The 14,850-nt window shown below is 38.6% G+C and overlaps 1 protein-coding gene across 5 annotated transcripts in view; it reads left to right on the top strand.

Annotated features, from left to right (window-relative positions):
* ATRX (ATRX chromatin remodeler) overlaps positions 1–14,850 on the top strand; it is a 336,264-nt gene that overhangs the window by 80,586 nt on the left and 240,828 nt on the right. For all 5 annotated transcript variants that reach the window (XM_041740565.1, XM_041740564.1, XM_041740562.1 and 2 more), the window contains exon 2: positions 625–740. In XM_041740565.1, the coding sequence (XP_041596499.1) occupies positions 625–740 (116 nt within the window). The remainder of the gene's footprint in view (positions 1–624; positions 741–14,850) is intronic.

The following is a 14,850-nucleotide window of genomic DNA, read 5'->3' as shown; positions in this document are numbered from 1 at the left end:
CCTGGGAATCTGTGTGCTCTTCTAAGTCCTATTTTAGATTTTCTTCATCTTTCTGTCATTTATACAATTATTCTGTGAAAAGCTGAAGGTGGAGTGATAAAAAAACTACAGAGGCCTTCCAGGGAGTGTTTAGTAAATATACTCGATACATTACTTAATTATTATTTTATTTTATTTTATTATTATTTTTTTAAGGGCACAAACCCTTTAATTTTTTTTATGATAGTCAGAGAGAGAGAGAGAGAGAGAGAGAGAGAGAGAGAGAGGCAGAGACATAGGCAGAGGGAGAAGCAGGCTCCATGCACTGGGAGCCCAACGTGGGATTCGATCCTGGGTCTCCAGGATCACGCCCTGGGCCAAAGGCAGGCGCTAAACTGCTGCGGCACCCAGGGATCCCCTTAATTATTATTTTAAATGATATAAAGCAAAATCTCATGAATAATTTACTCATGTTTTCAGATCCTTAGTGAAATTATGAAAATTCATTTTTTAACTTTTATTTTGACTATGCATTCTTTCAGATCACTTCCAATATAGATATGTTTGCAGTTTGTTAGAACTTTTCATTTGATTAAATATGTGACAAGCTAATTAAGGAAGTTCTTTAAATTTTTGTTTTGATAGTGAAAGCAAATTGAATACGTTGGTACAGAAGCTTCATGACTTCCTGGCACACTCATCAGAAGAATCTGAAGAAACAAATTCTCCTCCAAGACTTGTGATGATGAACCAAAGCACAGGTAAATTGAAGAATAATATGCAATATCTTCTAGTTTCTTTCCTATTTATTTTTGGGAGGGAACAGATATTGAAGGCTTTATTAGCCCTTCTGAATCTAGTGTTTAGCTAATATCTGGTATTGGAGATTTTAATTTAGATAAGTAAAATGTCAGGTTGTTTGGTTATAGGTGCTTAGAGAAGGATGCACTATAGTTTTATTCATAATGGAGATACAGAGTGGGTGATAAATGTTCAGTATAAAAAATAGGTAGTAGAAGAGGTGGAAGCAGTATAGAAATGTGTTATTTTAGTTATTTATTTATGTATTATGAGTTACATTTTTACATTGATAGCTTCTCTGAGTAGAATTGGTGCATATTTTTTTTAAAAATTTATTTATGATAGTCACAGAGACAGAGAGAGAGAGAGGCAGAGACACTGGCAGAGGGAGAAGGCAGGCTCCATGCACCGGGAACCCGATGTGGGATTCGATCTGGGGTCTCCAGGATCGCGCCCTGGGCCAAAGGCCGGCGCCAAACCGCTGCGCCACCCAGGCATCCCGGTGCATATTTTTTTAAATAAAAAGAATAATTCCTTTATGTTTCCTTTTCTCCTTTTTAAAGGTATCCTGTATCATGTGATGATCGTTTGTTTTGAGGTTTTCAAGGGTAGCTACATATACAAGTTGAAGACACTCATACGTACACATACGCATCACAAATGCAGTATGTACAAGAAGTATAAGAGGGGTAGACTGCAGTGAGAAGTGGCTGCACAGTTTGTATTCCCAGGAACAGTGCACAGGAGTTCCTTTTTCTTTATATCCTTGCCAACACTTGTGATTTCTTTCTTTCTTTCTTTCTTTCTTTCTTTCTTTCTTTCTTTCTTTCTTTCTTTCTTTCTTTCTTTCTTTTTCTTTCTTTTCTTTCTTCTTTCTTCTTTCACACTTGTGGTTTCTTGTGTTTTAAATTCATCCATTCTGACAGGTGTGAGATGATATCTCAATGTGGTTTTTTAAAAAATACTTTATTTATTTATTTATGAGAGACACAGAGATAGAGGCCAGAGATGTAGGCAGAGGGAGAATCAGGCTTCCTGCAGGGAGCCCAATGCAGGACCCAATCCCAAGACCCCAGGGTCACGATCTGGGCTGAAGGCAGATGCTCAATCAACTGGGCCACCCAGGCGTCCCGCATTTTGGTTTTGATTTGCATTTCCCTGATGATGAGCAATGTTGAGCATCTTTTCCTGTTGGCCATCTGTATGTATTCTTTGGAAAATGTCTGTTCATGTCTTTTGCTCATTTTTAAATTGGATTCTCTCTGTTTTTTTTTGGTGTTGTATAAGTTCATTTTTAAAAATATTTTATTTATTTATTCATGAGAGACACAGAGAGAGAGCCAGAGACAGAAGGCAGAGGGAGAAGCAGGTTCCCTGGGGGAGATCCTGATGTGGGACTCATTTAGTCCATTTAGCATTTAGTCCATTTGCATTCAAAGTAGTTAATAATTATTGCCATTTTAAAAATTTTTTATGGTTTTTGTAGTACTTCTGTCTTGCTCTCCTCATTGTTTCATTCTGTTCATTAGTGATTCCTTTCTTATATGTTTTGCATATCTATTACCAGTTTTTGACTTGTAGTTATCATTATGCTTATATATTATCTTCTGCGTATAGCAGTCTATTTTAAGCTGGTGGTTGATTAAGTTTGATTGGTTGGTTCTGAACGCACTAAAGTTTTACTCCCTCCTGCCATGTTTTTCATATATGGTATCTTATTTTTCATCCTTTTATTTTGTGAATTCTTTAAAAAATTTTTTCAGATGTATTCTTTTTAAATTTAATTTAATTATAATTTTTAATTTGAATTCAATCTGCCATCATACAGTCCATCATTAGTTTTGTGTGTAGTTTTCAATTATTGATCAGTTTCATATAACACCTGTTGCTCATCACATCATGTGGTCTTCTTAATGCCTGTCACCCAATTACCCCCATCTCCCCTTCAGCAACCTTTAGTTTGTTTCCTAGAGTTAAGAGTTTCTTATGATTTCTTTTCCTTTCTAATCTTTCTCCCCATTCAGTTTCATCCCTTTCCCTTATGATCCCTTGCACTATTTCTCATATTCCACATATGTGTGAAATCATATGCTAATTCTCTTTTCTCCAATTGACTTATTTCTCTTAGCATTTTTTTAAAAGATTTTATTTATTTATTTATTCATGAGAGACCCAGCGAGAGGCAGAGACACAGGCAGAGGGAGGAGAAGCAGGCTTCATGCAGGAGCCTGATGCGGGACTTAATCCCAGAACTCCAGGATCACACCCTGAGCCGAAGGCAGACGCTCAGCCACTGAGCCACTCAGGCATCCCATAAGGCTAGTTTTGTAGTGACAAATTCTTTTAAGTTTTTTCTGTCTGGGAGCTCTTAATCTATTGCTCTACTGTGAGTTGTAGCGTTGTTGCTAGAATACTCTTTTTTTATTCTTCAAATTTTTATTTAACTTTTAGTTAACATATAGTGTAGTATTGGTTTAAGGTTTTTTAGTGATTCTTTACTTACATATAGCACCTATTGCTCATAACAAGTACCCTCCTAAATACCTATGACTCATTCAGCCCATCCTGTAACCGCCTCCATCCATCAACCCTCAGTTTGTTCTCTGTCATTAAGAGAGATGGTTTATTTTCCTCTCCCACTTTCCCCTTTCCCATATATTCATCTGTGTTCTTTTTAAATTCTACATATGAGTGAAATAATATAGTATTTGTCTTTCTTTGACCTATTTCATTTAGCATAATATACTTCAGCTCTAGCCATCTCAATGAAATGGAAGATTTCATTCTTTTTAAAGGCTGAGTAATAATTCCACTGTATAAATAACATATCTTTATCCATTCATCAGTGGATGACATTTGGGTACCTAGTAGTGCAATTGCTAGGTCATAGGGTAGGTGTATTTTTCTCTTTTTGAGTAACCTTAATACTGTTTCCAAAGCAGCTGTACCAGTTTGGATTCTCTTCAACATTGTAAGAGTACCTTTTTTCTGCATCCTTGCCACCATCTATTGTTTCCTGTGTTAATTTTAGCCATTCTGACAGGTGTGAGGTGGTATCTCATCATGGTTTTGATTTGTATTTCTCTGATGAGTGATGTTCAGCATCTTTTCATGTGTCTGTTAGCCATCTAGATGTCATCTTTGGAAAAACGTCTTTTCATCCCTTCTGCCCGTTTCTTAACAGGGTTATTTGTTTTTTGGGGTGTTGAGTTTGATTAAGTTCTTTATGGATTTTGGCTACTAACCCTTTATCACATATGTCATTTGCAGATATCCCTTTTTTTCCATAGGCTGCCTTTAAATTTTATTGTTTCCTTTGCTGTGCAGGAAGGTTTTATTTTGATGAAGTCCCAATAGTTCATTTTTCCTTTTGTTTCCTTTGTCTCTAGTCAACATGTCTAGGAAGAAGTTGCTACAACCGACTTGAAAGAGATTGCTGTGTTCTCCACTAGGAATTTGTTGGTTTCCTGTCTCATCTTTAAGTCTCACACATTTTGAATTTCTTTTATGAGTATGGTGTAAGAAAGTGGTCTAGTTTTGTTTTTCTGCATGTTACCTTCCAGTTTCCCCAACATCATTTGTTGAAGAGACTGTCTTTTTTCCATTGGATATTCTTTCCTGCTTTGTCGAGATTACACAAAGAGTTGTGCGTCCATTTATGGGTTTTTTATTCTGTTTCATTGATATGTGTCTGTTTTTGTGCCAGTACCGTACTGCCTTGATCACTACAGCTTTGTAAACATACAGCTTGGTGTCTGGAATGTGATGTCTCCAGGTTTCAGTTTCTTTTTCAAGATTGCTTTGGCTATTCGGGGTCTTTTCTGGTTCCATACAAATTTTTAGGATTGTGTTTTTAGTGTTCTGAAAACTGCTGCTGTTATTGTGATAAGGATTGCATTAAATGTGTAGATTGCTGTAGGTAATAAAGATATTTTAACAATGTCCTCCAGTCCCTGAGTATGGAATGTTTTTCCATTTCTTGGTGTCCTTTTAATTTTTATTCATCAGTGTTTTATAGTTTAGAGAGTATAGATCTTTTACCTCTTTGTTTAGGTTTATTCCTAGGTATCTTACGGTTTTTGGTGCAGTGTAAACAGCAACGATTCTTTTTTTGTTCCTGCTACTTGATTATTGGTGTATAGAAATTAAACATATTTCTGTACATTGTTTTTATATTCTACTCCTTTGCTGAATTCCTGTATTCTGGCATTTTTTTTTGTGTGTGAAATCTTTCTGCTTTTCTACATAGATTATCATCTCACCTGCAAAAAGTGACAGTTTGATCTCTTTGTTGCCGATTTGGATGCTTTTTCTTTCTTTATTTTGTCCCAATTGCTGAGACTAGGACTTCCAATAGTATGTTAAATAGTAATGGGAAGAGTGGATATCCTTGTCTTGATCCTGACTGTTGGGAAAAAGCTGTCAGTTTTTCTCATTTGAGGATGATACTAGTTGTGGGTCTTTCACACATGGTCTTTATGATGTTGAGGTGTGTTCTATCTATACTGTTTCTGTTGAGCAAAAATGGTTGCTGTATTTTGTCAAATGTCTTTTCTGCCATCCTTTGAGAAGGATCATGTTTCTTATCCTTTCTTTTATTAATATGGTGTATCACATTGATTTGCATATATTGTACCACTCTTGCAGCCCAGGAGTAAATCCCATGTGATCATAAATAGTCGTCTTAATGTATATGATTAAATTTGCTATTGTCTTGAGAATTTTTGCATCCATGTTCATCAGGGGCATTGGCTTCCTTTTTAGTGGAGGTCTTTGTATGGTTTTGAAATGAAAGTGATCCTGGTTTCAGTAGAAGGACCTTGGAAGTTTTCCTTCCGTTTCTACTTTTAGAGCAGTTTGAGAAGAATAGGCATTAACTCTTCCTTAGATATGTGTGAAAATTCTCCTGGGAAGCCATCTGGCTCTGAACTTTTGTTTTTTGGGAGATTTTTGTTAATTGATTCAGTTTCTTTGCTGGTTCTCAGTCTGTTCAAATTTTCTATTCCTCTTTAAGTAATTTGTATGTTTCCTGGAATTGATCCATTTCTACCAGTGTGCCTGGTTTGTTGGCAAGTCATTTTTCATAACATTCTGTTATAATTGTGTTTTTATGACGTTGGTGGTCATTTCTCCTCTTTCATTGGTAATTTCATTTATTTGGATCCTTTCTCTTTTTTTTTTAAAGGTTTTTATTTATTTATTTATTTATTGATGAGACACACACAGAGAGAGGCAGAGACATAGGCAGAGGGAGAAGCAGGGTCCTTCTGGGGAGCCTGATGCAGTACTTGATCCCACATCCTCAGGATCACACCCTGAGCCTGAAGGCAGAGGCTCAACGACTGGGACACCCAGGCATCCCTCCTTTCTCTTTTTTAAAGTCTGGCGAGTGGTTCATCAATCTTATTAATTCTTTCAATGAACCAGCTCTCAGTTTCCTTTTGTCTTATTCTGTTGGTTTTTTTTTTCTTGTTGTTTGTAAATCCCTTGTTTCGGCTCCAATATTTATTATTTCCCTTCATTTGCTGTCTTAGGATTTTTTGCTGTTCCTTTTCCAGCTTCTTTAGGTATAAGTTTAGATTTTTTTTTAAAGATTTCTTTATTTATTCATGAGAGACAGAGAGAGGCAGAGACACAGGCAGAGGGAGAAGCAGGCTCCAAGCAGGGAGCCCGACGTGACACCCGATCCTGGCTCCCCAGGATCACACCCTGGGCTGAAGGTGCCACTAAGCTGCTGAGCCACCCAGGCTGCCCAAGTTTAGGTTTTTATTTGAGACTTTACGTCCGTCCGACCTTCCTTCCTTCCTTTATTTTTAAAAGATTTTTATTTGTTTATTCATGAGAGGCACACAGAGAGAGAGGCAGACACACAGGCAGAGGGAGAAGCAGGCTCCATGCAGGGAGCCTGACGTGGGACTCGATCCTGGGTCTCCAGGATCAGGCCCTGGGCTGAAGGTGGTGTTAAACCACTGAGCCATCGGGGCTCTTCATGTGCTTCCTTTTTTAAAAAAATTTTTTTTATTGGAGTTCAGTTTGCCAACATTTCGCATGATACCCAGTGCTCATCCCGCCAAGTGCCCCCCTCAGTGCCCATCACCCAGTCAACCCACCACCCCTTGTTCGTTTCCCAGAGTTAGGTGTCTCTGGTGTTTTGTCACCCTCACTGATATTTTCACTCATTTTCTCTCCTTTCCCTTTATTCCCTTTCACTAATTTTTATATTCCCCAAATGAATGAGACCATATAATGTTTGTCCTTTTCCGATTGACTTATTTCACGCAGCATAATACCCTCCAGGTCTTTCCACGTGGAAGCAAATGGTGGGTATTTGTAGTTTCTAATGGCTGAGTAATATTCCATTGTATACATAGACCACATCTTCTTTATTCATCTTTTGATGGACACCGAGGCTCCTTCCACAGTTTGGCTATTATGGACATTGCTGCTATAAACATCGGGGTGCAGGCGTTCTGGCTTTTCACTGCATCTATCTTTGGGGTAAAACCCCAGCAATGCTATTGCTGGGTCGTAGGGCAGATCTATTTTTAACTCTTTGAGGAACCTCCACACAGTTTTCCAGAGTGGCTGTACCAGTTCACATTCCCACCAACAGTGCAAGAGGCTTCCCCTTTCTCCACATCCTCTTCAACATTTGTTGTTTCCTGTCTTGTTAATTTTCCCCATTCTCACTGGCCTGAGGTGGTATCTCATTGAGGTTTTGATTTGTATTTCCCTGATGGCCAGTGATGCGGAGCATCTTCTCATGTGCTTGTCGGCCATGTCTGTGTCTTCCTCTGTGAGATCTCTGTTCATGTCTTTTGCCCATTTCATGACTGGATTGTTTCTTTGCTGTGGAGTTGAATAAGTTCTTTATAGATCTGGGAAACTAGCCCTTTATCTCATAGGTCATTTGCAAACATATTCTCCCATTCTGTAGTTTGTCTTTTAGTTTTGTTGACTGTTTCTTTTGCTGTGCAGAAGCTTTTTATCTTAAGTCCTAGTAGTTCATTTTTGCTTTTATTTCCTTTGCTTTCATAGATGTATTTTGCAAGAAGTTGCTGTGGCCAAGTTCAAAAAGGGCATCCTGTGCTCTTCTCTTGGAGTTTGATGGATTCTTGTCTCACATTTAGATCTTTCATCCATTTTGAGTTTATCTTTGTGTATGGTGTAAGAGAATGGTCTTGTGTCATTCTTCTGCATGAGAGTGTCCAATTTTCCCAGCAGCATTTGTTGAGGGAGACTGTCCTTTTTTCCAGTGGATAGTCTTTCCTCCTTTGTCGAATATTAGTTGACCATAGAGTTGAGGGCCCATTTGTGGGTTCTCTGTTCTGTTCCATTGATCTATGTGTCTGTTTTTGTGCCAGTGCAAATAAGCTTTCTGCCCTGTTTTGTCTTCTCTTTTTGAGATCCCTATTATGTAATAATCTGACGCTTGATTGTGTTGCTGTATTCCTTAAATCTGTTCTCATTTTTTATTTTCTTTCTCTTGTGTATCTTTTTTTTTTTTAAAGATTTTATTTATTTATTCATAGACACAGAGAGAGAGAGGCAGAGACACAGGGAGAGGGAGAAGCAGGCTCCATGCAGGGAGCCCGACGTGGTACTCGATCCCAGGTCTCCAGGATCACACCTCAGGCTGCAGGCGACGCCAAACCGCTGCGCCACCAGGGCTGCCCTCTCTTGTGTATCTTAATTACCTTCCAGTACTCTTTCTTCAAGTTCACTGATGTGTTTTTTTGCTTCGTCTAATCTACTACTTATTCCCTTTAATATATTTTTAATTTCAGTTATGGAGTTCTTCATCTTTGCTTGGTTCTTTTTTTTTAACGTTTTTTAAAATTTTTATTTATTTATGATAGTCACACACACACACACACACACACACACACACGCACACACACACAGAGAGAGAGAGAGAGAGAGAGAGAGAGGTAGAGACATAGGCAGAGGGAGAAGCAGGCTCCATGCACCAGGAGCCCGACGTGGGATTCGATCCCGGGTCTCCAGGATTGCGCCCTGGGCCAAAGGCAGGTGCTAAACCGCTGCACCACCCAGGGATCCCTGCTTGGTTCTTTTATATATTTTATATCTCTTTTTGGGGGTTCTCAGTGAGATCCTCCACTCTTCTCAATTCTAATGAGTATCTATATCTAGTACTATTATGTTAAATTTTCTCTCAGGTATGTTGCTTATCTGTGTTTTCCTTGCTTCTCTTCCTGTCATTTTTTGATTTTTTTCATTTGAAGCATAATCTTCTGTCTCCTTGTTTTGTCTAACGCTCTGTTTCAATTTGTGTCTGTTAGGAAAGACATCTGTGTCTTCTGTACTTGTCATTAGTGGTCTTATGAATAAGACGTTCTATAGTTCCCTACAGTGCAATGTTCCCTATTCACCAGAACCTTGCACTTCAGGGTTGTCTCCTGCACGTGTTGTGTGTACCATACTGTTATGACTGAACCACATTTTGTTTCAGTGCCCAATATGGGTAGAGTTTGGTCTCTTCATTGTTCCTAGGTCAGTGTGGGGATTGCTTGTGCTTGTGTTGGCTTATATGAGAAAATTTGCAGGACACACTCTTTTTTTTTTTTTATGATAGTCACAGAGAGAGAGAGAGAGAGAGGCAGAGACACAGGCAGAGGGAGAAGCAGGCTCCATGCACCAGGAGCCCGACGTGGGATTCGATCCCAGATCTCCAGGATCGTGCCCTGGGCCAAAGGCAGGCGCCAAACCACTGCACCACCCAGGGATCCCCAGGACACACTCTTAACTACAGTGTTCTCCTTGTATTGTTGCCTGAGACTTGCATAAATGAGAGGGGCCTGCCATCATACCATTTGTCTGCCTTCCGCCTTCTGTGAGACTGCATTTCAACTAGTCTGTGTGCCTATTTGTCTCTTCTCCCAGGGCATGAGTCACTTTGGATTGGTTCCTGCTACTTTCAGGTTTGCTTGCACAATTCCAGGTTTTTTTTGGTGCCTCTTTAGGTGGACCTTTGCTGGGGTTGGTTTTCAATGGGGCAGATTGGAAGAGGTAGGTGAGTAGGCCAGGCCTGTGGTATTAACAAGGTATGCACTCATCTGCTCCGGATGGGACCTGGAGCTGCTTTGGAGAATTCTTTTGGTGGGCATGGTGTGCTGTTTGCAAGCTAGATGGAAAGTGTTCACTGGTTCCCAAAAGTGCCATGATATCTGGACTGGAGATTGGGGAGGTAAGTGGTACCTGCCCACTCTTGTTCTTGGAGTAGTCTCCTAAAGTTCCCTTCCCTTCTTGTTCAGGTTCTGAGATTAGTAAATAAACCAGTTTCCTTACTATATACCTTCGGTGCTTTTCAAACTACTGCTTCTATGTGGTATCTCACCAGGGTGATGTCTCGTGCAGGCTCTTTAAAGGCAGAGACTCAGTTTCTTCTTGCCCTGTGGTTTTCCCAGAGCCCAGCCCAGATGATTTTTAACATTCAAAATGTTGAACCCCACTGATTTTAAAAATTTTCATTGTTGAGTTCCTCTTATTTTCAAAGTGAAATGTTATTAAGATTCATCTTTCCAGCGCAGGGCCTGCGTGCCTGGGGAGCCTGATGTGGGGTCTGCTCCTCTTCCTTCTCTGTGCTTGCAGTTTCCCTTCCTCCTGCAGCGAGTCTCTTGGGTCAGTTTTTTTCCTAATCGTGTCTATGACCTTTCTACCATTTTCTTTGTGGCCTCTTCTTTATGAGTGCTGTGGAGAATCAGTTTTGCCAGTTTTTGGCTTGTTTTCTGTGTTATTTACACTGATATAGGTGTCATCTAGGTGTTTCCATGGGTGGAGGGGAGCTTAGGACCTACCTACTCTATCATCTTCTCCTAAAGATGATATTGATACTTTTAATTATAATTTGTTACCACAGATTTAATGGTAATCTTCTTCTTTTTGTATTTTAACTTCTCTCTGTAACAGAGAGATCTGGTCCTCTTATCCTCAATTTTTGTACTCATTTGCTCAGTCCCATGGTATCTACCTAGTTTCAAATTTGCTAACCATACAATTACAACAAAAAAGCCTAACTAGCATTAAGTATTTCTTTTAAACTTTCTTTGTCTTTAGCATGATGTTATATTGTCAGGGTTCTGGGGTCAAGTAGGGTCAAGTAGGTTGTTAGGAGAATTCTGCCTCTGGTTGTGGCAGACTAGCTTCATTTGCTTCCACAGGCAGATTATCTCCCACAAACACCAATTACAAACTTTGGCCAAAATACTGAAAACAGTTATGTGAAGGAACTGGAAAGTGACAAAAAGCAGACACAGTTGGGAGGGGAGTTGACACATGGAAAAAGGAAATACTATTAGTGAAGTCCCAGTTGTTGTGATTTTTTTTTCTTTAAGGAAAGTGCTGGTTAGCTCAGTGAGTAGCTGTTAAGACTTGGATAGAAATCTCCATTCATATTGGATTAAGTATGAAGAAATTTAAGGGGACCCTAGTAGCTTTTGTAAAATGAGGGAGAAGATTCCTTTCAGAAGAGAGCTATAAGTTAGGAACTCCAAAAGCTGCAAAAACTCTGACTGTATCTGTGATTTAAATGTTCAAGTGTAGTCCAGAATCCAGGCAGCTCAGTTAGGGGTAAAAAAAAACAGTAGAAACCTTTTAGTTGCTTCCAATACAGGGTAAATAGTTTTTGGTTTGATTTCAGCTCAGTTAAATATCTCCTCATAACAGAAATATCAAACTCTTTGGAAGAATATAATGGGCTACAGCATCTTCACTTTATCTTTCTAAATGACCAGTACCAATCCAAAATACTAGATAGATGAAGAAAGAAGAAATGTGACCTGTGCTCAAAAGGAAAGACAGTCAATTGAGACCAATCTACAGGTGACTCAAGTGTTAAGATCAGCAGACAAGAACATTAAAGCAGCAGCTACAACTGAGCTCAAGCACAAAAAGGCAAATACATTTATGATGGACAGAGAGGAAATCTTATCATAGACATAAAAAACTGTAAAAACCCATTTTTAAACTCTAGAATAAAAAATATAATTTTTGAGTAACAAATTATTGTACTTAATGGGAAATTAAAGGCAGCAGTATAAATGTCAGTGAATTTGATGATGGACTAATGGAATTTATCCATCTGAAAATAGAAATCATTAAAAAAGAAAGTGTACTGGGGCAGCCCAGTGGCTCAGCTGTTTAGCGTTGCCTTCAGCCCAGGGCGTGATCCTGGAGACCCAGAATCGAGTCCCACGTCCGGCTTCCTGCATGGAGCCTGCTTCTCCCTCTGCTTGTGTCTCTGCCTCTCTCTCTCTTTGTGTCTCTCAGGAATAAATAAAATCTTGAAAAAATAAAAAAAAAGTGTACTGAGCACTTGTTCTTCATAGCCTTTCCCCAATAAAACTGTATAGTCCTCAAACATGCAAAGAATAAGAATGTGTAACCCGTGCTCAGGGAAAAAAAATCAATAGAAATTGTCAATGGGCCCAGTGTTTTGTTGTTACCTATATACTAATCTTGCACATATTTCGTTAGATTTTTAGCTAAATTACTTCTGGTATTTGGGGTGCTACTTTAAATTCTGTCGCTATTTGTATTTTAAATTTTATTTGCTTAATGCGGATATGTAGGAATTCTCTTTATGTTGACCTTGAATCCTGTGGACTTGCTGGAGGGAGGATTTTTGTTTGTTCTCTTTTTTTGTCTTTTAGATTCCTTGGAATTTTCTGCTTAATCTTGTCTGAAAATAGGGACAGTTTTATTTTTTCCTTTCATCTGTGTGCATTTTAATTCCTTTTCTTGCCTCATTATGCTGGGTAGGAATTTTTGTATTTTCCATTTTTATCTTGAAGAAGAATGGTGATGGTAGACCTTCTCTTGGTGTTTCTGAATTTGGTGGTATTCACTTTTTTACCATTAAGTATGATCGTTTCTCTATAAATAGTTTTTATAAATACTCTATCAAGTTGAGAATGTTTCCTTCTTTTCCTAGTTTTCTGGCAGTTTTTTACAGCGACATATATATTTATATATATTCAGATAATTATAGATTTACATGCAGTTGTAACAACTAATATAGAGGTCTTATATATACTTTGTCCATTTTCACCAAAATGGTAACATTTTATAAAACTATAATATATTACTGTAATCAAGTTATTGGTATCTACCAGTCAGACTCAGATTTTCTACGTTTTCCTTGTACTTGTGTGGGTTTACTAAGTTTTATACAATTTTATTACTTGAGTTGATTCACATACCCACCTTCACAGTCACATATCCACTCTCACAGATTACTCATCTTGCCCTTTCATAATCATACTCACTTCCTTAGCCTGACTCCTACCCAGGCCTAATTCCTGGCAATCACTAATCTGTCCTCCATTTCTAAAGTTTTATCATTTCAAACATGTTACATAAATGGAGTAATATGAATGTACATATTAGAATTTGTTTTTTTTCACTTCACGTAATTCTATAGAGATTCATCTTGAGTTGCCTCATGTACCAGTAGTTATTTCCTTTTTATTGCAGTGTAGTAGTGTTCCACAGTATGGATATAGCACAGTTTCTTTGAAGGACGTCTGGGCTGATAACATATTTGAGCTATTACAAATACAACTGCTTGTGAACATTTGCGTGAACATTTTCATTTCTCTAGGATAAATGCCTGGGAGTGCTGTTGGTGGGTCATACGATGGTAGCTTGTTTAAGATACTTGTAAACTGTAAAGTGAGTTTTAGAGAGGACACACTACTTTTATATTCTCAAAGCAATGTATGAGAGATGCAGTTTCTCTGCATCTACACCAGCATTTGGTATTACCACTATTTCCTTTTTAATTTAATATATTCTGATAGTGCTATCTTGTGGTTTTAATTGGCATTTCCTTAATGACTAATAACACTTTTAACACTGTTATTGAAATATGATTTATATAGCATAAAATTCACCCATTCACAGTATACAATTAAGTAGTTTTTGTATTTCACAGATGTGTGTAACCATCACCATAGTTAATGGTATAACATTTTTATCACCTCAGAAGAACCCCGCCCCCAGTCCCTTACTTTCAACTGGGGAAAGCAATTTGGCTCCCCTGTTTAGAAAACAGATCTACTTGATCTAATATTTTGGTTTCCAGCTGCCTGTAGACACAAGCCATTGGGCATGTGTATTTTAAATGCAAGAACTTTTGGAATTTGTTTTCTTTCTTTTTTTAATAATAAATTTATTTTTTATTGGTGTTCAATTTGCCAACATACAGAATAACACCCAGTGCTCATTCCACCAAGTGCCCCTTTCAGTGCCCGTCACCCATTCACCCCACCCCCTGCCCTCCTCCCCTCGTTTCCTAGAGTTAGGAGTCTTTATGTTCTGTCTCCCTTTCTGATATTTCCCACACATTTCTTCTCCCTTCCCTTATATTCCCTTTCAGTATTATTTATATTCCTCAAATGAATGAGAACATACACTGTTTGTCCTTCTCCGATTGACTTACCTCACTCAGCATAATACCCTCCAGTTCCATCCAGGTCGAAGCAAATGGTGGGTATTTGTCATTTCTAATGGCTGAGTAATATTCCATTGTATACATAAACCACATCTTCTTTATCCATTCATCTTTCGATGGACACCGAGGCTCCTTCCACAGTTTGGCTATTGTGGACATTGCTGCTAGAATCATCGGGGTGCAGATGTCCCGGCGTTTCATTGCATCTGTATCTTTGGGGTAAATCCCCAGCAGTGCAATTGCTGGGTTGTAGGGCAGGTCTATTTTTAACTCTTTGAGGAACCTCCACACAATTTTCCAGAGTGGCTGCACCAGTTCACATTCCCACCAACAGTGTAAGAGGGTTCCCTTTTCTCTGCATCCTCTCCAACATTTGTGGTTTCCTGTCTTGTTAATTTTCACCATTCTCATTCTCTGGTGTGAGGTGGTATCTCATTGGGGTCTTGATTTGTATTTCCCTGATGGCCAGTGATGCGGAACATCTTCTCCTGTGCTTGTTGGCCATGTCTATGTCTTCCTCTGTGAGATATCTGTTCATGTCTTTTGCCCATTTCATGATTGGATTGTTTGTTTCTTTGCTGTGGAGTTTAATAAGT

This window comes from Vulpes lagopus, chromosome X (assembly GCF_018345385.1).
Source record: "Vulpes lagopus strain Blue_001 chromosome X, ASM1834538v1, whole genome shotgun sequence".
Classification (NCBI taxonomy): domain Eukaryota; kingdom Metazoa; phylum Chordata; class Mammalia; order Carnivora; family Canidae; genus Vulpes; species Vulpes lagopus.
This window is presented reverse-complemented; position numbering and strand designations above follow the sequence as displayed.